The sequence below is a fragment of the Hippopotamus amphibius genome, chromosome 15, assembly GCF_030028045.1.
Source record: "Hippopotamus amphibius kiboko isolate mHipAmp2 chromosome 15, mHipAmp2.hap2, whole genome shotgun sequence".
Classification (NCBI taxonomy): domain Eukaryota; kingdom Metazoa; phylum Chordata; class Mammalia; order Artiodactyla; family Hippopotamidae; genus Hippopotamus; species Hippopotamus amphibius.
Genome location: NC_080200.1, coordinates 13,365,109 through 13,389,920, shown reverse-complemented (window position 1 = coordinate 13,389,920; position 24,812 = coordinate 13,365,109). Strand labels below are relative to the sequence as shown.

Below are 24,812 nucleotides of genomic sequence, written 5' to 3'. Positions count from 1 at the left end.
TAATATTAGGCTTTTGTCTTTATCTCAGTTCTTAACAATTGTCTAATTTCATTCTGAGAATCTCCATTCTGTCTGGTGGTACTCTAGCTCTTTGTTATATTTGATCCTAGCTTTCAACATCTCCCTGGATTTGTGTTTCTAAGAATAAGGGGTTATTTGTTTGTTTGTTTGTTTTTACTTTGGTTTCTGTTTTGTTCTGTTTTGGTTTTCAATTTCTGTTGGGTTTCTCTTTGACTATCTGATAGCATACTGGGGTTCTTCTGTCAGGTTTTTCCAGAGCCTTATGTCCTAATGGATTCGGTAATTGTGTGTCTTACACATATATGTGTTTCCTAGACTTAGTCTTTGTTTAACCCAACACTGGGAAATTAGTCTGGGGCTTGCACAGTCTTCTATAAACTCTGCTATTGCTGGGAAAAGCAGCACCAGAAGATGGGACTATCATGAGGAAACAAAGAAACACCATGCAAGCAAAGGAGCAGGAAAAAACGCACAAGACCAAATAAATGAAGAGGAACTAGGAAAAATGCCTGAAAAAGAATTCAGAGTAATGATAATAAAAATGATACAAAATCTCAATAACAAAATAGAGGAAGTACAAGAAACAGTTCAGAAGAACTCCGAAGAACTAAAGAACAAACAAACAGCAATGGATAACAAAATAACTGAAATTAAATACACTCTAGATGGTATAACCAGCAGAATTACTGAGGCAGAAGGACGAATAAGTGAGATGGAAGATAGAAAGGGGGAAATAACTGCCACAGAGCTGGAAAAAGAAAAAAGAATAAAAAGAATGGAAGACAGTCTCAGAGACCTCAGTGATAACATTAAGCATATCAACATTCAAATCATAGGCATCCCAGAAGAAGAAGAAAAAATGAAAGGGTCTGAGAAAATATTTGAAGAGGTTATACTGGAAAACTTCCCCAAATGGGAAAGGAAATAATTAACCAGAGTCCAAGAAGCGCAGAGAGCCCCATACAGAATAAACCCAAGGAGAAATACACCAAGGCATATATTAATCAAACTAATGACAATTAAAGACAAAGAAAAAATAATAAAAGCAGCAAGAGAAAAGCAACAAATAACATATAAGGGAAAACCCATAAGGATAACAGCTGACCTTTCTACAGAAAATCTGCAGGCCAGAAGGGAATGGCAGGATATACTGAAAGTCCTGAATGAGAAAAACCTACAGCCAAGAATACTCTACCAGCAAGAATCACATTCAGAGTCAATGGAGAAATCAAAAGCTTTCCAGACAAGCAAAAGTTAAGAGAATTCAGCACCACCAAACCAGAATTACAATAATTGCTAAAGGAACTTCCCTAAGTAAGAAACACAAGAGAAGGAAAACACCTACAAATACAAACCCAAAACAATTCAGAAAATGGTAATTGGAACACACATGTCAATAATCACCTTAAATGTAAATGGATTAAACCAACCAAAAGACACAGACTGGCTGGATGGATACAAAAACAAGACCCTTCTATATGCTACCTACAAGAAACCCACTTCAGGCCAAGGGATACATATAGACTGAAAGTAAAGAGATGGAAAAAGATATTCCATGCAAATGGAAGTCAAAAGAAAGCTGGAGTAGCAATATTCATATCAGGCAAATTAGACTTTAAAGTAAAGACTCTTACAAGAGACAAGGAAGGTCACTACATAATGATCAAGGGATCCATCCAGGAAGAACAAATCACAATGGCAAATACCTATGCACCTAACATAAGAGCACCTCAATACATAACGCAAATGCTAACAGCCATAAAATGGGACACAATACTAGTAGGAGACTTGAACACCCCACTTACATCAATGGACAGATCATCCAAACAGAAAAGAAATAAAGACACACAAGCTTTAAATGACACATTAGACCATCTCGACTTAATGGATATTTATAGGACATTCCATCCAAAAATGACACAATACACTTTCTTCTCAAGTGCACATGGAATATTTTCCAGGATAGATCACATCTTGGGTCACAAATCAAACCTCAGTAAATTCAAGAATATTGAAATCATATCAAGAAGCTTCTTAGACCACAATGCCATGACACTAGATATCAAATACAGGAAGAAAACTGCAAAAAATACAAACACTTGGAGGCTAAGCTCCTCACTATTAAACAACCAAGAAATGATAAAGGAAATCAAAGAGGAAATCAAAGAATATCTAGAAACAAACTACAATGAAGACACAACAACCCAAAACCTATGGGATGCAGCAAAAGCAGTTCTAAGAGGGAAGTTTATAGCAATACAGTCATACCTCAAGAAACAAGAAAAATAGCGAATAAACAACCTAACCTTACACCTAAAACAACTAGAGAAAGAAGAACAAAGAAACCCCAAAGTGAGCAGAAGGAAAGAAATCATAAAGATCAGAGCAGAAATAAATGAAAAAGAAAGAAAGGAAGCAATAGCAAAAATTAATAAAACTAAAAGCTGGTTCTTTGAGAAGATTAACAAAATTGATCAACCATTAGCCAGACTCATCAAGAAAAAAAAGGAGAAGATGCAAATCAACAGAATTAGAAATGAAAAAGGAGAAGTCACAACGGACACCTCAGAAATACAAAACATCATGAGAGACTACTACAAGCAACTATATGCCAATCAATTGGATAACCTGGAAGAAATGGATAAATTCTTAGAAAAATACAATCTTCCAAGACCGAACCAGGAAGAAATAGAAACTATGAACAGACCAATCACAAGTATGGAAATTGAGGCAATGATTACAAATCTCCCAACACACAAAAGCCCAGGGCCAGATGGATTCACAAACATTTCGAGAAGAGTTAACACCTATCCTTCTCAAACTCTTCCAAACTATAGCAGAAGGAGGAACACTCCCAAACTCATTCTACAAGGCCACCATCACCCTGATACCAAAACCAGGCAAAGATGTCACAAAAAAAGAACATTACAGACCAATATCACTGATGAATATAGATGCAAATATCCTCAACAAAATACTAGCTAACAGAATCCAACAGCACATTAAAAAAATCATACACCATGATCAAGTGGGGTTTATCCCTGGGATACAAGGATTCTTCAACATACGCAAATCATTCAACGTGATACATCATATCAACAAATTGAAGGATGAAAAACATGTGATAATCTCAATAGATGCAGAAAAAAGCTTCTGACAAAATTCAACATCCATTTATGATAAAAGCTCTCCAGAAAATGGGCATAGAAGCAAATTACCTCAACATAATAAAGCCATATATGAGAAACCAAAAGTCAACATCATTCTAAATGGGAAAAAACTGAAAGAATTCCCTCTAAGAACAGGAACAAGGTAAGGGTGTCCACTCTCACCATTATTATTAAACATACTTTTGGAAGTTTTAGCCACAGCAATCAGAGGAGAAAAAGAAATAAAAGGAATCCAAATTGGACAAGAAGAAGTAAAATTGTCACTCTTAGCAGATGACATGATATTATATAAAGAAAACCCTAAAGACTCTACCAGAAAACTGCTAGCACTAATTGATGAATTTAGTAAAGTAGCAGGATATGAAATTAATATACAGAAATCACTTGCATTCGTACACACTAATAATGGGAGAGCAGAAAGAGAAAGTAAGGAAACGCTCCCATTCACCATTGCAACAAAAAGAATAAAATACCTAGGAATAAACCTGCCTAAGGAGGCAAAAGATCTGTATGCAGAAAACTTTAAGACATTGATGAAAGAAATCAAAGACAACACAAACAGATGGAGGGACATACCATGTTCCTGGATTGGAAGAATCAACATCTTGAAAATGACTGCACTACCCATAGCAATTTATAGATTCAAGGCAATCCCAATCAAATTACCAATGGCATTTTTCACAGAACTAGAGCAAGAAATTTTATGATTTCTATGGAAACACAAAAGACCCCGAATAGCCAAAGCAATCTTGAGAAGGAAAAATGGAGTTGGTGGAATCAGGCTTCCTGACTTCAAACTATACTACAAGGCCATAGTGGTCAAGACAGTATGGTACTGGCAGAAAATTAGAAAGGAAGATCAATGGAATAGAATAGAGAACTCGCAGGTAAGCCCAAACACATATGGACACCTTATCTTTGACAAAGGAGGCACGAATACACAATAGAAAAAAGACAGCCTCTTCAATCAGTGGTGCTGGGAAAATTGGACAGCTACATGTAAAAGAATGAAATTAGAACACTTCCTAACACCATACACAAAAATAAACTCCAAATGGATTCAACACCTACATGTAAGGCCAGACACTATAAAACTCCTAGAGGAAAACATAGGCAGAACACTCTATGACATCCATCAAAGCAAGATCCTTTTGGACCCACCTCCTAGAATCATGGAAATAAAATCAAGAATCAACAAATGGGACCTAATGAAACTTAAAAGCTTTTGCACAGCGAAAGAAACCATAAACAAGACTGAAAGGCAACCCTCAGAATGGGAAAATATAATTGCCTATGAAACAACGGACAAAGGATTAACCTCCAAAATATACAAGCAGCTCATGAAGCTTAATATCAAAAAAGCAAATAACCCAATCCACAAATGGGCAGAAGACCTAAATAGACATTTCTCCAAAGAAGACATACAGATGGCCAACAAACACATGAAAAGATGTTCAACATCACTAATTATCAGAGAAATGCAAGTCAAAGCCACAATGAGGTATTACCTCACACCTATCAGAATGGCCATCATCACAAAATCTAGAAACAACAAATGTTGGGGGGGATATGGAGAAAAGGGAACTCCCCTGCACTGTTGGTGGGAATGTAAGTTGGCACAGCCACTATGGAAAACAGTTTGGAGGTTCCTTAAAAAAACTACAAATAGAACTACCATATGATCTAGTAATCCCACTACTGGGCATATACCCAGAGAAAACCATAATCCCAAAAGAAACTTGTACCATAATGTTTATTGCAGCACTCTTTACAATAGCCAGGACATGGAAGCAACCTAAATGCCCATCAACAAATGAATGGATAAAGAAGATGTGGCATATATATACAATGGACTATTACTCAGCTATAAAAAGGAATGAGATGGAGCTATATGTAATGAGGTGGATAGACCTAGAGTCTGTCATACAGAGTGAAGTAAGACAGAAAGAGGAAGACAAATATTGTATGCTAAGTCACATATACGGAATCTAAAAATGGTACTGATGAACTCAGTGACAAGACAAGAATAAGGATGCAGATGCAGAGAATGGACTGGAGAACTCGAAGTTGGGGGGGCGGGGCTGAAGGGGAAGCTGAGACGAAATGAGAGAGTAGCATAGACGTATATATACTACCAACTGTAAAACAGATAGCCAGTGGGACGTTGCTGTATAACAAAGGGTGTTCAACTCGATGATGAATGATGCCTTGGAGGACTGGGACGGGGAGGGTGGGGGGGGAGTCGAGGGAGGTAGGGAATACAGGGATATGTGTATAAAAACAGATGATTGAACTTGGTGTACCCAAAAAAATAATAAATAAATAAATAAAATGAAATAATTATTTAAAAAGATGCAAAGCAGCCTATATATATATATATATATATATATATAATTTTCTTTAAAAAGAAGTTTGTAAGTCTAAACCAGGTAGTGTTGGTTCTTGGTAATCATTGCCATGAATTATCCTATGTCATTACTGCTTTTCCTTCCTACTTTTGCAGTGGGTAGAGGGTGCCAAAAATATCATGCAATCTTGTTAAGAAAGTCTAAAATGCCAGCTAGTACATTTCCATTTAATGCATAAATAGGCACCTAAGCCCCCCCAGTTCTGCATTTTTGAGGGGTGTTACTGAGTGACTCTTACATAGAGGTAGATGTAGAGGAAAAGGATAGGATACTATGGCTCTGGGTAGAATGAACCTCATCACTTCAGATCATTGATTCTTGCTTATTTAGTTAACCATGCACGGCACATAGCAGGTGTTCAATAAGAGTGCTGATATATGAGTCAAGATAGTCAAAGTTCCATAAGGAATAAGAGTTAAATCTATATTTTAAACAAACAGAGACCATTGCTCCTGGATAATGAGTCAAGCAGTAAACCAAGTGTGAGCCATCCCAGGACATCAACTGCTCGTACCTAGTTTTCCAGTGTCACAGGCACGTGCTGCACAAGTGGATCAGTTAGTGAAGTGCTCTGGGAGCAGTGCATGATCTTACCTCACTGTCTTTGCAGGCATCTGACATGGCCCTGCTAGACAGCGTGTACTTCTCAGATTCGGCTCCGATTTTCTTGATCCCTTTGAACCATTTCCTGTATTGCTCCCGGACCTGTAGAGGCAAAGCATGCTCTGGGTCAGATGAGAGAGAGGAGTGGGGCTGGAAAGAGTCCTGAGTGGGATGCAGGCAGTGATACCTGCTGGCTGAGGAGGCAGTACACCAGGAAGATGAAGACACCCTGCAGGCTGTTGATGATGGTGAAGAGATAGGCCATGATGTGGGCAGCCCATCCCACCTGCAGGATTCCCAGACACCACGTGCATCCCAAGATGAAGAGCTGAGCTGTGGCTTTAAATGTCAGCATCCTGGGTAGGAGAAGAAAAGAAGCTCCTGATACAACTAGAGCAACACAATCAAAGCCATTCTCATCTTCACCCCATGGATGCTCCATCCTTCCCTTGTTGGTAATGAGTTGTCAGACTGAGTTGTGATTGGCTTTCATCTTTACTGTCAATGATTCTCCACAATAGAAATCCCACTCAGGTCCAGGGTGGCATTTGCATTTGGAATGAAGAGGGTAGTGACACTTCATAATTTATGTTGCAAAAAATTTATCTTTATGCTCCATGGAGATCCCTAATTTCATTCAACCAACATTACTGAGGAGGTACCATGCATCATGCTCTGTGCTGGGGTCTGGGCATTAAAAACAACAAAGCTGAGATTTCTATTTTCATAAAGCTCACAATCTACTCAAATCACTAATACAACCAAGCAATAAGATGCAAAATTTGGAAAGGATAATGATAGAAACATGGAAGAAAGGGCATCAAACATGCACAAGGGTTCCTGGAGCAAAGGACTGCCTAAGCCTCCTAGGAGATTTGATGTTGACTAGGACTTTTTCCAAAGAGAGGAATGGAAGAGAGGTGAGAAGGTGCTTGAAATGTGGGTGGGGTATGGAAGGATGCTGGGTTGTGGGAGCAGCCACAGGTTTTTCTAAGTGCTTCATGGAAACATAACTGTTCTCTGCACTTGGTCATAGGACTGCTGACAAAAGTTCAAAGAATATCACAAGATGGGATTAGAGATGGACAGAGCACACACCTGGATCTGAACTGGCTGCCATAGGACAGCTGCATGTGTTTTACTCTGGGCTCCCCTAGAAAAACCTAGGAAGGGACATCAGGAACTGCTCAGGCACATGGCTTTGCTCTTGGGACTGCACACCTGTGGAGTTGTCAGCCTCTTCTCCATCTTACCTGGTGTTCTGGAGGGTGGACACATCACTGTTGAGGGAAGAGAGTTTGCTTTTCAAAATCCAGAGGGTCATCAGAAAGAAAGTTAAATTGACCTTCAGAAAACCACAAAACATTTATTGAATAAAACATCAATCTGCTCTCCAGCCTGTCCAACATTAATTCCACACTTAAGTAGTTTTTCTGTTTAGTAACAATGTTAGAATGTTTAGCTTTAGGAACAGTCTTAGATAATCAAACCAAACCCATGACAACCCAGGAACATTCCTGTTCCTGTCACATCCCCAACCCCCACTTGGAAGTCTGCTCTTCTAACGACCCTCAGCTGAGCATTAACGATGCTTTGATGTCATCACTCACAGAGATGATAGCACAGACTGGTCCAAGGAAACCCCATTTAAATCCCTTTTCTCGTTGGAGCCAGCAGCTGGGCAAGGGAGAAAATTAAAAAGCATTTGTGATAAAGAAGATGTGGTACATATAGACAATGGAATGTTACTTGGTCATAAAAAGGAATGAAATAATGCCATTTGCAGTGACATGGATGGACCTAGAGATTGTCATACTTTGTGAAGTAAGTCAGAGAAAGACAAATATCATATGATATCACTTATTGAGGAATCTTTAAAAATATGGTACAAATGAACCATTATCAGTACAAAACAGAAACAGAATCACAGAAATAGAAAACAAGTTTATGGTTACCAAAGAGCAAAGGGAGTGTATAAACTGGGTGATTGGGACTGACATATACACACTACTATATATAACATAAATAACTAATAAGAAGCTACTGTACAGCACAGGGAACTCTACACAATACTCTATAATGACCCACATGGGAAAAGAATCTAAAAAAGAGTGGATGTATGTATATGTATAACTGATTCACTTTGTTGTACAGCAGGAAGTAACACAACATGGTAAATCAACTGCAGTGCAATAAAAATTAACTTTAAAAATGCATTTATCCTTAGGGATCTGGAACAATTACATACATCCACTCATTCATGAACAAATATTGAGTGTCTCTTCTGTGATAGACTCTGTGGTTGGTTCTCTAGTGGTGAAGAAAGTAAACATGTCCTTTAACTCCACAAATCTCACATCAGTAGGAGACACACGATGTGACAATTGTAAAAAGTGGGAGGCTATAAGAATGTATCATTGAATGTCATGCTTAGTTTTGGGTATAGGGAATTAGGATGGTTAGAGAAGATTTCCAAGGAAATGATATTTTAGCTTAGACATGAACAATGAGTGGATGTTACTGAGATAAACAGTGTTGAAGCAGGAAAGAAGTCTGTAAACCTTGAAAATATCAGGCTAAGTTAAAGAATCTAGTCACAAAAGGCCACATGTATGATTGCATTTATGTGAAATACTCTGAATAGGCAGACTCATAGACACAGAAAGTAGACTAGTGATTGTCAGGGGTTGGGGCAGAGGAATGGGTAGCAAGAAGAAGGAGTGAAAGTTACCATGTATGAGGATTCTTTGGGGGAGTCGAAAAAGTTCTAAAATTAGATTGTGGTGATGGCTGTACACTGTGACTGTTCTAAAAACCACTAATCTGTATGCTTTAAAAGGGTGAATTTTATGGTATGTGAAATATATTTCAATAAAAATGGAAAAACTAAACCTAGTATTCAAAGCCTAAAATAAAAGAGTGCAAGCTAAGGAGCTTGACTCCCTGAATTTGATTCCAGCTCAGCTGCCTACTAACTGTGCACCCTTTGGCATTTACTGAAACTATTTGTGCCTCAGTTTACTCATCTGTAAAAAGGGGCAAATGACAGTATCTACCTAGTAATACTGGTGTGAGGATGAATTGCACTAACACATAGTAAAATGCTTAGAAAAATGTCTGGCACAAAGTATGCACATTGTAAATCTTAACTCTGATACAATCTATTATTTTGATTATTTACAACAGCTCCACTACTACAAATGAAAAATTGGGACATCATACAGAATCAGCATAAAGAAGCAGGTTAGATTTTTCTAAATGATATCCTAAGCATTTCTTTTGATTTCACCTTTGCTATTTCAAGGACAGAGATTAAAGGCATTCTCCTTAATTACTGTCATCTTCCACTACGAAGATGTCCTAGGGATTATTACTTAGTATTTCTCTATATTATGCTCTGGCATAATAAAATGCTTCATGGGTCCTATAATACCACAATTGTGCTGAAGAGATAGGAACAGTGGGAGTCTACATTTACCTGGTCGGTGTTCCATAAAGATGCGGCCTGGATGCTGCAGAAATGACCACAATCACAGCTGGGACTCCATAGCCCACTGGGAACATGAGCTTCTTCATGAACCTGTTGACACTAGAGTAGTTGACCACCGTCAGGTTGCGTGCAGTGAGGAAGAGGTGCAGGCCCTCCAGCAGCATCCAGGTGAAGGAGGCCAGGTAGAGGTAGTGTAAGGCACCCGCGATGATGGCACACAGCACCTGGGGAAGGAGGAAGCTGTCACCAGGAGGGACTGCCGGGGTAGAGCATGACCCCTGGACCTCTTCTATACCTTGCCTCTGGAAATGTTCTGATGTATATGAAGGAGTGGTCAATGGAGTGTTCATGTTCTAGTTGGGTCCAGCAATGTGAAACTGATTACTTACCCAGCTCACCTTTCCCCTAACCCAGGTCTTTTTATTAAGATGTTCAAGGCATCACAGCTCCAAGAACTCAGCATCCCCTTGGGCAGGGCAAGGGCATTCTGGGACAGTATAAGTACCTTGATCTCAGTTCTGTCGATGGCTGTTAGGAAGAGCAGGTGAGCCAGGAAGAGGCAGAGTGAGAGCTGCAGGTGGAGGGAAGTGCTGGTGTTCTGGATGGCTTTGCACAGCAGGAAGGTGAGGGCCGCCAGGAAGAGGCACAGCAGAGAGAGGCTCAGCCCCACGTAGGTGATCATTGTCAGTGCAGGATCCTTCTCCTGGGACCCAGCAGAGAGGAGATCACAGTCACACTTTCCTGCTCTGGGGGAATGACCCACCATTGTTGTTTTCATTTTTAGGCATACAAAAATCAGGTATGGAGGATCCAGGTAGATTTGTTATGTTTGTGGATAACTTTCTCCAGATTCTGAATGTTAGAATTTTATGAGATCTGAACAATTAATTCTGACCTTGGAAGAATTGAGGGAAAGGAGAGTCCTTCGTTGAGACCCAGCCCTGGAACTCAGAAGGGTTCATTTTTCTTTGGACTTTGGGGCACGACTAAGCTTATGGGTCACCACGAGAGGTTCACAGAAGCATGAAGCTCCATGTTGAGCACCATCCTCCATCCCCATCATGTGATGGTGTGTGACAGAGTGTGTACCTGAGACTCAGTGTCCAGGTATTAAGTCCCCACCATGGACTCTGCTCACCTCATCCCTGCAATATGTGTTCCTGGCTGGTCACTAATCCTTACAGATCTAGAACTGCATCCTTGGTTAAAGGAGGAAAACTACTACACTTTGACAAAGGTGGTAGCTTAAAATTCATATTTCCCTCCCTATTCTTGCAAATAATCCTAAATCTATGCAGAGAATGAAAAAAAAAAAACCACCAATTCCATTTCCCTGTAACTGGTAGAGAAAGAGAGGGTGGGAGGGAGGGAGGGAAGGAGGGAGGGAGGGAGGAAGGGAAATGCAAATGATAAAAAAAAAATTGGAAGTAAATGTTCAAAGGAAGTGCATCTGGATAAACAGCAAGTGGGTATTATTTACACTGTTTTTAATTTGCAACATATCCGTGAGCTTGAAATGTTTCTCTCAATAAAGTGTTAAAAAATAAATAGCAAAAAGCCCTGCAGATGAATCTTGATGCATACTATATCTGAGAATCTTTGATGTAAAAATCTAATTTCCCCACTATATAAAGAGCCCCCTAAACCCATTTTAAAAATGTATCACCAATCCAATAGAAAAATGGACAAAGGTTGTGAACAAATTGTTTCCAGAGAAAGGAATACTAATGGCTCAAATTAAAATGCCCAATTCCATTCATAATAAGAAAAACACAAAATCTTTCTTGGATACATTGACCTCTCAGATGAGTAAAGATCCAAAATGTTGATAATATCTTGCAGCAAAAGCATGAGGAATCACACACCCTCATATAATGCTGGAGGGAGGGAATTCCCTGGTGGTGCAGTGGTTAAGAATCCGCCTGCCAATGCAGGGGATACAGGTTCAATCCCTGGTCCAGGAAAACCCCACGTGTCACAGAGGAACTAAGCCCGTGTGCCACAACTACTGAGCCTGTGCTCTAGAGCCCACCAGCCACAACTACTGAGCCGGCGTGCCCCAGCTACTGAAGCCCTCACGCCTAGAGCCCATACTCTGCAACGAGAGAAACCACCACAATGAGAAGCCCGCACACCACAATAAAGAGCAGCCCCCACTGGCTGCAATGAAGACCCAATGCAGCCAATCATTCATTCACTCATTCATTCAATTTTTTAAAAATGCTGGAGGGAGGATTCAACCCTATAAGTTGAAAAATGGAACTACCAACACACAATTATGAATGTCACCCAGTATACATCCTAACTGTATACTCAAACATGAGAATAATGAAGTATGTGTAAATCATTACAACATTCCTGATGTTAGCAAATGATCAAGAAAAAAAAACACTCATTGTGAGGAGCCTTGATACGTAACAAATGGCACATTCACACAACAGAAGGCAATGTGGCCATAAAAATGATTGAAGAATCTCTTCCTGGATGGAAACAGAATGATCTCTCTGAGGTAAAAAAAAAAAAAAAAAAAACAGTGAAAAAAATGCCACTGTGAGAGTGAAAAAACGGGGGACCAAGAACAAATACATGTATTTGCTTTAGGTATGTAAAATAGCCATACACAGCTGTAGGAGAAACCAACAATATTGGTTGCTGAGGCAAGAGGAAGTAGGTGTCCAGGGTTAGGGGTGAGATGGAGAATCTTCAGTGTTTCCTCTCTTATTCTGTTTCAATTATGAAACACAAGTATTTTCACTCTTCAATAAATATAAAACAGTATATAAATAAAAGTATTCATATTGTGTTATCTTGCAATGTGGCAGGAAGAAACACCACCTTGGAAAATTGTTCAAACTCCTGGGGACTCCTAAGAGTCTGGCCATTTGGCTAAGAACCTTTTCATGCTAATTTTCCTGTGGATGCTCTGAGGTCATCTGAGTGACTCTCTGGTTTTTATGATCCAGAGGAAATAACCAGCTCACCTAGCCAGGGCAGGAGGCAAAGATGGCTTCTGACCCACTTGTACTCACTGGCTCCCCAGGGCCCCTCTGACTTCTGCCATCACCAAATCTTCCTTTCTACAGCCCTGAGCACCCCTCTCCTGAAAAGCTCTGTGGTAAACAGAAGCCCAATTTGGCAACCACACCCCACCCCCATCTTCTTCCAGATGTTCAATCAAATGCCAATCCAGGTGCTGCTGGGAAGAAATTTTTTCAGGTGGAATTCAAGTCCTCCATCAACTGACTTAAAGAGAGCAAGTTTATCCTGGGTGGACCTGACCTAATCAGGTGGGCCCTGAAAAGATCTGGGCTCTTCTTGGAGAAAAAGATTGAAAGTGTGAGAGAGCTCTGACACAAGGGAGCTTCTCCTGCTGATCTCCACGTAGGAACACTGATGCACTGTGAGAGGACACAGATGAGAAGGAATGCAGGCAGCCCCTAGGAGCTGAGCCTGCTGCCCTGCTGACAGACAGCAAGAAAATGAGACCTCAGTCCTACCACCACAAAGAACTGAATTCTGCCAGAAATCAGGGGGTTAGAGGAGGACCCCAACCTCTGGGGAAAGACTTATAAGACTTGTAGGACTCTGGATTGGAAAAGATGGCAGTGAAGTAGAGGGACGTGGAATGCATCCCTCTCCACAGATGCATTGGGAATGCACCAAAAGACTCAATAAATCCCACAGAGAACTAACTGAACAACAGCAGACGACCTCAGACACCAGAAAGGACAGCAAGGATGCCAACATAACCTGTAGGGAGGCATCTATGATGGCTCAAAGAGGGTGAAGCAGCTGAGCTGTGGCAGATGGGAGGGAGTGAGAAACACATGGAGGGTCTGCACCACAGCTCAGCGTTCCCGGACTGAGATGTCAATTCACAGCTGAACAGAGGGTCTGGGAGTGGGAGCGTGGGAACCAGAGAGCTGATTCAGGGTGAGAAAAATTGGTGCCAGTAAGGTGATGGACCGAGAGGACAGGAGGGAAGAGGTCCACGGCTAGGAGTGCCTGCCCCTGAGAGCTGCCTGGCCATGATGGCAGCTGGATGCTGCAGACTCACTGGCAGTAGGGAGAAGCCATGGGCATAGCCTCTCTCTCTCTTTCAGAGCCTGCAGCAGGCAGGGGAGAAACCCCTGTGGGCCATCTAAGGCACTCATGGATAACAGGGACCTGCAGGCCCTCGGGTGGGGCTAGCTTAAAACCCCTTGGAATGCCAGCAGCAGAGAGGGTGTTGAGAACAAAGAAGCCTGGAGAGAGGCCCAACTCTGAAACATTCTGTTTATACCTGAGCCACCAGCACCCCTCTGCAACAGGCACCTCCAAGCCCAACTGAAATGACAGAGCACCACTGCTCACTCACTCCCAGGGAAAGGAGCCACTATTGTACTCCCCACACACCAACACTTACAGACGAACAATAAAGGAAATTCTGCTGGTCACAGAATAATACAAAAAACCCAAGGTAAGTAGAAGGACACTTACAGCTGAGACTCTAAGGAAACAGAAATATTAGTATCAATTCTATTGAACTGGTCCATTCTGGGATCAGTTCCAGTTTTTTTTTCTTTTTTTTTTTTTTTATTAATTACAATCTTAGTCCTAAGGGATCTACAAGTTTTATAACATATTTTTATTCTATTTTTTATTCTATTTTTATTTTTAGCCTTTTTATATACTTCTATTTCTAGCTAAGTTTTTCGTAGTATGGACTATATATCTCTCATACCTTCCTTTCATCTCTATCCTTTATACATTTCTATTCCCTTCTTTTCATTTACATATTTCCAGTAACACTACACTCTTCTGTTCCCGTCATCCATCCATTTTTAGTTTATCTTAACATATAAGCAACACTATCGATCTGCTGAGACTCCTTGCTTTACTCTCCAGATGACACACCATCTTGGTTTTTAATATTAGGTTTTTGTCTTTATCCTAGTTTTTAGTACAATTGTCTAATTTCATTCTGAGAATCTCCATTCTGTCTGGTGGTACTCAAGCTCTTTATTATATTTGATCCTAGCTTTCAATATCTCCCTGGATTTGTGTTTCTAAGTGTAAGGTGTTGTTTGTTTGTTTGCTTGATTGTTTTTGCTTTGGTTTCTGTTTTGTTCTGTTTTGGTTTTCAATTTCTGTTGGGTTTCTCTTTGAATATCTGATAGCATACTGGGGTTCTTCTGTCGGGTCTTTCTAGAGCCTTATGTCCTAATGGATTCGGTAATTGTGTGTCTTATACATATATGTGTTTCTTAGACTTAGTATTTGTTTAACCCAACACTAGGACATTAGTCTGGGGCTTCCACAATCTTCTATAAACCCCTTTACCAGTGGGACAAGCAACCCCAGAAGTTTGGACTACCATGAGGAAACAAAGAAACACCATGCAGGTAAAGGAGCAGGTAAAAAAAATCCACAAGACCAAATAAATGAAGAGGAAATAGGAAAAATAACTGAAAAAGAATTCAGAGTAATGATAATAAAAATGATACAAAATCTCAATAACAAAATAGAGAAAGTACAAGAAACAGTTCATAAGAACTCAGAAGAACTAAAGAACAAACAAACAGCAATGGATAACAAAATAACTGAAATTAAAATTATGATACATAGTATAACCAGCAGAATGACTGAGGCAGAAGGATAAATAACTGAGTTGGAAGATAGAATGGGGGAAATAACTGCCACAGAGCAGGAAAAAGATAGACCTAGAGTTCTGTCATACAGAGTGTAGTAAGTCAGAAAGAGAAAGACAAATATTGTGTGCTAACTCATATATACGGAATCTAAAAGTGGTACTGGTGAACTCGGTGACAAGACAAAAACAAGAAGGCAGATGCAGAGAATGGACTGGAGAACTCGAGGTTTGGGAGGTGGGGGCTGAAGGGGAAGCTGAGATGAAGTGAGAGAGTAGCATAGACATATATATACTACCAACTGTAAAATAGATAGCCAGTGGGAAGTTGCTGTATGAAAAAGGGAGTTCAACTCGAAGATGGATGATGCCTTAGAGGACTGGGATGGGGAGGGTGGGGGGGAGTCAAGGGAGGGAGAGAATATGGGGACATGTGTATAAAAAGAGATGATTAAACTTGGTGTACCCCCCAAAAAATAATAAATAAATAAATTTTTAAAAAAAGAATGGAAGACAGTCTCAGAGACCTCAGTGATAACATTAAGCATATCAACATTCAAATCATAGGCATCCCAGAAGAAGAAGAAAAAATGAAAGGGTCTGAGAAAATATTTGAAGAGGTTATACTGGAAAACTTCCCCAAATGGGAAAGGAAATAATTAACCAAGTCCAAGAAGCACAGAGAGTCCCATACAGAATAAACCCAAGGAGAAATACACCAAGGCACATATTAATCAAACTAATGACAATTAAACACAAAGAAAAAATAATAAAAGCAGCAAGAGAAAAGCAACAAATAACATATAAGGGAAAACCCATAAGGATAACAGCTGACCTTTCTACAGAAAATCTGCAGGCCAGAAGGGAATGGCAGGATATACTGAAAGTCCTGAATGAGAAAAACCTACAGCCAAGAATACTCTACCAGCAAGAATCACATTCAGAGTCAATGGAGAAATCAAAAGCTTTCCAGACAAGCAAAAGTTAAGAGAATTCAGCACCACCAAACCAGAATTACAATAATTGCTAAAGGAACTTCCCTAAGTAAGAAACACAAGAGAAGGAAAACACCTACAAATACAAACCCAAAACAATTCAGAAAATGGTAATTGGAACACACATGTCAATAATCACCTTAAATGTAAATGGATTAAATGCTCCAACCAAAAGACACAGACTGGCTGGATGGATACAAAAACAAGACCCTTCTATATGCTACCTACAAGAAACCCACTTCAGACCAAGGGATACATATAGACTGAAAGTAAAGAGATGGAAAAAGATATTCCATGCAAATGGAAGTCAAAAGAAAGCTGGAGTAGCAATATTCATATCAGGCAAATTAGACTTTAAAGTAAAGGCTATTACAAGAGATAAGGAAGGACACTACATAATGATCAAGGGATCCATCCAGGAAGAACAAATCACAATGGTAAATATCTCTACACCCAACATAGGAGCACCTCAATACATAAGGCAAATGCTAACAGCCATAAAAGGGGACATCGACAGTAACACAATACTAGTGGGAGACTTGAACACCCCACTTACATCAATGGACAGATCATCCAAACAGAAAAGAAATAAAGACACACAAGCTTTAAATGACACATTAGACCATATCGACTTAATGGATATTTATAGGACATTCCATCCAAAAATGACAGAATACACTTTCTGCTCAAGTGCACATGGAACATTTTCCAGGATAGATCACATCTTGGGTCACAAATCAAACCTCAGCAAATTCAAGAAAATTGAAATCATATCAAGAAGCTTCTCAGACCACAATGCCATGACACTAGATATCAATTACAGGAAAAAAAACTGCAAAAAATACAAACACATGGAGGCTAAACTCCTCACTATTAAACAACCAAGAAATCCTTAAGGAAATCAAATAGGAAATCAAAAAATATCTAGAAACAAATGACAATGAAAACACAACAACCCAAAACCTATGGGACACAGCAAAAGTGGTTCTAAGAGAGAAGTTTATAGCAATACAGTCATACCTCAAGAAACAAGAAAAATAGCGAATAAACAACCTAACCTTACACCTAAAACAATTAGAAAAAGAAGAACAAAGAAACCCCAAAGCGAGGAGAAGGAAAGAAATCATAAAGATCAGAGCAGAAATAAATGAAAAAGAAAGGAAGGAAGCAATAACAAAAATTAATAAAACTAAAAGCTGGTTCTTTGAGAAGATTAACAAAATTGATCAACCATTAGCCAGACTCATCAAGAAAAAAAGGGAGAAGATGCAAATCAACAGAATTAGAAATGAAAAAGGAGAAGTAACAACGGACACCTCAGAAATACAAAACATCATGAGAGACTACTACAAGCAACTATATGCCAATAAATTGGATAACCTGGAAGAAATGGATACATTCTTAGAAAAATACAATCTTCCAAGACTCAACCAGGAAGAAATAGAAACTATAAACAGACCAATCACAAGTATGGAAATTGAGGCAATGATTACAAATCTCCCAACACACAAAAGCCCAGGGCCAGATGGATTCACAGGCGAATTCTATCAAACATTGAGAGAAGAGCTAATACCTATCCTTCTCAAACTCTTCCAAACTATAGCAGAAGGAGGAACACTCCCAAACTCATTCTACGAGGCTACCATCACCCTGATACCAAAACCAGGCAAAGATGTCACAAAAAAAGAACATTACAGACCAATATCACTGATGAATATAGATGCAAATATCCTCAACAAAATACTAGCTAACAGAATCCAACAGCACATTAAAAAAATCATATACCATGATCAAGTGGGGTTTATCCTTGGGATGCAAGGATTCTTCAACATACACAAATCATTCAACGTGATACATCATATCAACAAATTGAAGGATGAAAACCATATGATTGTCTTAATAGATGCAGAAAAAGCTTCTGACAAAATTCAACATCCATTTATGATAAAAGCTCTCCAGAAAATGGGCATAGAAGGAAATTACCTCAATGTAATAAAGCCATATATGAGAAACCAAAAGCCAACATCATTCTAAATGGGGAAAAACTGAAAGAATTCCCTCTAAGAACAGGAACAAGGTAAGGGTGTCCACTCTCACCACTATTATTCAATATAGTTCTGGAAGTTTTAGCCACAGCAATCAGAGGAGAAAAAGAAATAAAAGGAATCCAAATTGGACAAGAAGAAGTAAAATTGTCACTCTTTGCAGATGACATGATATTATACATAGAAAACCCTAAAGACTCTACCAGAAAACTGCTAGCACTAATTGATGAATTTAGTAAAGTAGCAGGATACAAAATTAATGAACAGAAATCTCTTGCATTCCTATACACTAACAATGGAAGAGCAGAAAGAGAAAGTAAGAAAACTCTCCCATTCACCATTGCAACAAAAAGAATAAAATACCTAGGAATAAACCTGCCTAAGGAGGCAAAAGATCTGTATGCAGAAAACTTTAAGACACTGATGAAAGAAATCAAAGACAACACAAACAGATGGAGGGACATACCATGTTCCTGGATTGGAAGAATCAACATCTTGAAAATGACTGTACTACCCAAAGCAATTCACAGATTCAGTGCAATCCTGATCAAATCACCAATGGCATTTTTCACAGAACTAGAGCAAGAAATTTTATGATTTCTATGGAAACACAAAAGACCCTGAATAGCAAAAGCAATCTTGAGAAGGAAAAATGGAGTTGGTGGAATCAGGCCTCCTGACTTCAAACTATACTATAAGGCCATAGTGATCAAGACAGTATGGTACTGGCAGAAAATTAGAAAGGAAGATCAATGGAATAGAATAGAGAACTCGCAGGTAAGCCCAAACACATATGGACACCTTATCTTTGACAAAGGAGGCACGAGTATACAATGGAAAAAAGACAGCCTCTTCAATCAGTGGTGCTGGGAAAAATGGACAGCTACAAAAGAATGAAATTAGAACACTTCCTAACACAATACACAAAAATAAACTCCAAATGGATTAAAGACCTACATGTAAGGCCAGACACTATAAAACGCCTAGAGGAAAACATAGGCAGAACACTCTATGACATCCATCAAAGCAAGATCCTTTTGGACCCACCTCCTAGAATCATGGAAATAAAATCAAGAATCAACAAATGGGACCTCATGAAACATAAAAGCTTTTTCACAGCAAAAGAAACCATAAACAACACAAGAAGGCAACCCTCAGAATGGGAAAAATAGTTGCCAATGAAACAACGGACAAAGGATTAACCTCCAAAATATACAAGCAGCTCATTCAGCTTCATACCAAAAAAGCAAATAACCCAATCCACAAATGGGCAGAAGACCTAAATAGACATTTCTCCAAAGAAGACATACAGATGGCCAACAAACACATGAAAAGATGCTCAACATCACTAATCATCAGAGAAATGCAAGTCAAAGCCACAATGTGGTATCACCTCACACCAATCAGAATGGCCATCATCACAAAATCTGGAAACAACAAATGTTGGAGAGGGTGTGGAGAAAAGGGAACTCTCCTGCACTGTTGGTGGGAATGTAAGTTGGCACAGCCACTATGGAAAACGGTTTGGAGGTTCCTTAAAAAACTACAAATATAACTACCATATGATCCAGTAATCCCACTCCTGGGCATATACCCAAAGAAAACCATAGTCCCAAAAGAAACGTGTACCATAATGTTTATTGCAGCACTATTTACAATAGCCAGGACATGGAAGCAACCTAAATGCCCATCAACAAATGAATGGATAAAGAAGATGTGGCATATATATACAATGGAATATTACTCAGCTATAAAAAGGAGTGAGATGGAACTATTCTTAATAAGGTGGATAGACCTAGAGTCTGTCATACAGAGTGAAGTAAGTCAGAAAGAGAAAGACAAATATTGTGTGCTAACTCATATATATGGAATCTAAAAATGGTACTGGTGAACTCAGTGACAAGACAAGAATAAGGACACAGATGCAAAGAATGGACAGGAGATCTTGAGGTTTGGCATGTGGGGGCTGAGGGGGAAGCTGAGATGAAGCGAGAGAGCAGCATAGACATATATATACTACCAACTGTAAAATAGATAGCCAGTGGGAAGTTGCAGTATAACAAAGGGAGTTCAACTCGATGATGGATGATGCCTTGGAGGACTGGGACGGGGAGAGTGGGGGGGGAGTCGAGGGAGCGAGGGAATACGGGGATATGTGTATACATATGGATGATTGACCTTGGTGTACCTCAAAAACTGGTACAAGAGTGTAAAGCAATTATATTCCAATAAAAATAAAAAAAATTAAAAAATAAAAAAATAAAAAAAACACCTACATGTTGACCTTGTTGACCTGACCAAAAAGATGAAAAAAAAAAAAAAAAGACTTCTAAGACTCTGAACAGACAGCCCATCTACACCATGCCTATTTGTTGAATGGAAGAACCTGCAAGATAATAATTTATATTTTTTTAAGTTTCTAAATGTGTGGCAATTTGTTACACTGCAATAGACATTGAATGTGGCCCCTCTGAGGGCTCTCACCTGCACATCGTCGTGGGCCATGAGGACGGCAAAGATGCTGAGATGGGTGCACTGGCAGGTGGTGTTGTTGTTGCTGGTGCCCACCATTCTGCAGCCTCTGGTGGCCCAGTGACCACTTCCATTCTGGCCATGCTCCCAGAAGACACAGTATACCTTCTTCCTTGGCTCAGGGATCACTGACTGTAGGAACAGGAAGCAGGTGTGAAATGCTGTTTCTGTAGCTCAGAAATGCTGACCCAAAGCTGGTTCATGAAGGGATTTCCTGGGGATATGATGCACACATGGGGGTCCCCCTGATGCCCAAGGTTGTGCCCAGGACTCAGGTCTCTTCCACACCCACAGCTCTATCCCACAAGGACTCACATGCTGGAAGACAAAGGTAACTGGGAACCTCAGGTTCTGGGTGTCCTTGTTGCTGATGAAGGCGGATACAACATCTGACAGCAGGACAGGTGAGATTTTCTGCACCAAGCCCTGGGGTGTCTCATGCAGATCTGCCTGTTGCTCAGTATCCAGGACCAGGGGGCCCTCAGCCAGAAACTTGCTCATCCCTGGAGTGGACAGAAGGCCCACCACAGTAGGGCCTGCAGGACAAGGCTGAGGTTGACATCTTCCGGTGCACAAAAGGTGCCCTTCTTCAGATAGACTCTTTCCTTTTGACCCACCATAGCCCACACTTCCCTTTAAACTTCAATTTTCTATTTGGCATATAATTGGGCATCTTGACACACTGTGATGACATTCCCCCTATCTCAGCCATTACCTGAGTCACCAGAATCATGCACTGTATCCCAGGTCAGCAACATCTTTGTCTGATTTTGACTCAAGGTGATATTCCTGTATCCTTGCTTCTGCACCTCCAGTGACAGTTCTGTGAGTTGTGGGAGGTAGATAAGTCATTGTGATTGTAGTGGTTGCTATAACACCATTTTTATACTATATCTGTTAAATTATTATGGATGAAAAGCATTTACTGCCAAATTAGCAAACAAAAGATGCTGCCCACACCCCCAAACTTGAGCCTGAAGGATCTCAGGATGGAGATAAATAAGCAGTCCGCTGCCAAGCCCTCACACTGCAGACACCCCCAGCAGTGCACCCTGAGGGACTCAGGATGGGAAAGAATACAATAGGTTTTCTTTAATTAATAGTAATCTTTTGCTGTTCCAACTATCTGATTTTTGTTGCAAAACTTCTACATATCCTGGCTCCCCCTTTACCTCTTTGGAGCAGTCCCTCAGTGCTCTGAATAAAACATAATTCTCAACTTTTAGGTTGTGCATTGTTTTTCAGTCAACATTATATTATGACCATTATTGCACTATCTAGCTCAATCATTTCATTCAGATAATTTTAAATCATGATATAATAACAGTTAAAACTGTTTCAATCACAACTTTACAAGCTTATTTAGCAAGAGTGAACATAGAAGACTATTACAAGTAGCTAAAAAGATAAGGTGTGTCATAATGCTTAATGTTTCTGTAACTGTTGGTAAGGTTTACATACTATAACCTCATATTATGTTATACTATATATATTGTATACCAGATATGAAGTGAAACATTATTCTTATGTATACCAAATGATGCCATTATTTTATATAAATTATAATGTTACACATGACATTTGGTATACATAATAATGCTACATACATATATATATATGAAACCGAGCAGAACCCTGCATCCCACCCCCCAAGTACAGAGGCCCTTCCATGTCCCCTGCCTCTCGTTGTAGAAAAGCTGAAGTCTCCCAGGCCTTGCTAAGTCACAAAAAAGTAAGCTCAAGCAGTTAATGATTAGGACATTCAAGTCACAGAATCTTTCCATGTCTGATGCACATTCCTGAGTTGTTTTACTGATACTGTAACTGCCACCAGAGGGAAAAGCTAATTGCATAATGACCAGACTGTAGCCATGACATAAGCTGCTCCATCTATGGTTAATACAATTCCAAGAACTGGCCTTAAGAAAAATAGGATTAACATTATTGCACATAATAAGCTACAAGGGTGAGTCAAAAATTATCTGCATTGGGTTATATTAAAACTTCTGTAAATTCTACAGCCAAAGTGTGGATGATTTTTGACTCACCATTGTATATTTTTGTGGGTATCAAAATAATTGTAGCTTTCTCTGCCTATGTATGTAAGCAGGCAACTGAAATTGTTGGCAAACAGATGCTACAGACCCATGCTGACATCTTCCACTCTGAGAATATGGAACCCTATGTCAGCATGGAGAAGTTACAGAAGGCAGACCCTCACCCCTAATCCCATGGAAATGGAATGATATCTAACAGTGGGAATTTGTAAGCAGCTGTTTTGCCCTTTTCTGTTTGCCTATTTCTGTTCCCCTTAAACCTAATAGAAATGAGATCACTAAGTAACATTGTTTTTTTTTTTTTTTTTTGCTGCATTGGGTCTTTGTTGATGTGTGTGGGCTCTCTCTAGTTGTGGTGAGTTGGGGAGGGGTACTCTTCATTGCATTGCATGGGTTTCTTAGTGCAGCGGCTTCTCTTGTTGCAGAGCACGGGCTCTAGGTGCGCGGGCTTCAGTCGTTGCAGCATGCAGGCTCAGCAGTTGTAGTACTCGGGCCTTTCCCACACCAGGAAACAAACCCAGGTCCCCTGCATTGGCAAGTGGATTCTTTATCACTGCAGAATCAGGGAAATCCCCACTAGGTAACATTTAACCTCAATTCTGAATTACGATCTATTAAATACACACAATACCTTGCGTAACCTGTTGATTCTGTCCCTAGATTAAAAGAAGTAGGAATGAAGAATTAAGTAGTAAAAGAATAACTAGCTCTCTACCCTCAGGGACCCCCATAGCAATTCTGCAGGCAGACCATGTGGAAAAGACAACATTTGAAGAAAGATCATGAGGAGTCACCAGCCTGCATGCAATAGAAAATGATGCAGAGCTTGACTTCCTGCCTTAATGAATCACTGAGATTCTTTCCCTTGTTTTCCTTTAAAAACTATCATGTCTTGGACTTCCCTGGTGGTGCAGTGGTTAAGAATCCACCTGCCAATGCAGGGGACATGGGTTCGATCCCTGATCCAGGAAGATCCCACATACTAAGAAGCAACTAAGCCTGTGTGGCACAACTACTGAGCTGGCATGCCACAACTACTGAAGCCCACATGCTCTAGGGCCCATGAGCTGTAACTCCCCAGCCCATGTGCTGCAACTACTGAAGCCCAAGTGTCTAGATTCCAGGCTCTGCAACAAGAGAAGACACCACAACAAGAAGCCCAAACATGGCAGCAAAGAGTAGCCCCCACTTGCTGCAGCTAGAGAGAGCCCATGCACAGCAACAAAGACCCAAAGAAGCCAAAATATTAATTAATTAAATTTTTTGAATTGTCATGGCTGAGCAGAATATTGAGAGTTGGCTTGGGGGACACAAGTTGCCTTCTCCCAAGATTGCAAGCCTTCGCATTAAAGCAACTTTTCCTTCCTACCAGCACTGGCCTATTGAGTGTTTGTTTTTGAGTGACTAACAGCTGAACCTGAGTTTATTAACATGTATACCATCCGAATTTACACAGTATTATTAGAAACTATGAGCAAATTAGATAACTGTAGTATAAACCCTGACTGTTTTTTTATTTTTTTATAATGCTAGTGCTTAACTTAAGCTTTAATTGCTCAGGCATCCATTTCAAAGAGGCACTCATTTCAAATACAATAAACACATTGCCAGACAGGGGACTAGATAAAGAGTCAGGCTACCTCCTCTTACTGAGGCTCTTTTGTTTTAGAGATCTTCATTGATTTCAATAACTGAATGTGTAGGCTACTTGTTTTTATCTCTTCTTACACTTTAAATTCTGGCTCTTATGTTTTAAATTCACCAAGAAAGAGTGAGCACAGGGCTTCCCTGGTGGCACAGTGATTGTGAGTCCACATGCCAATGCAGGAGACATAGGTTCCATCCCTGGTTCGGAGGATCCC

The 24,812-nt window shown here is 39.9% G+C and overlaps 1 protein-coding gene across 1 annotated transcript in view; it reads right to left on the bottom strand.

Moving 5' to 3' along the window:
- LOC130836241 (adhesion G protein-coupled receptor E2-like) overlaps positions 1–24,812 on the bottom strand; it is an 86,569-nt gene that overhangs the window by 6,070 nt on the left and 55,687 nt on the right. The window contains exons 15-23 of the mRNA XM_057708308.1: positions 21,609–21,716; positions 21,209–21,429; positions 20,846–21,025; positions 10,198–10,395; positions 9,681–9,916; positions 7,813–7,879; positions 7,456–7,547; positions 6,390–6,558; positions 6,194–6,304 (exon numbers count right to left, since the gene is read on the bottom strand). Coding sequence (XP_057564291.1) covers positions 6,194–6,304; positions 6,390–6,558; positions 7,456–7,547; positions 7,813–7,879; positions 9,681–9,916; positions 10,198–10,395; positions 20,846–21,025; positions 21,209–21,429; positions 21,609–21,716 — 1,382 coding nt within the window. The remainder of the gene's footprint in view (positions 1–6,193; positions 6,305–6,389; positions 6,559–7,455; positions 7,548–7,812; positions 7,880–9,680; positions 9,917–10,197; positions 10,396–20,845; positions 21,026–21,208; positions 21,430–21,608; positions 21,717–24,812) is intronic.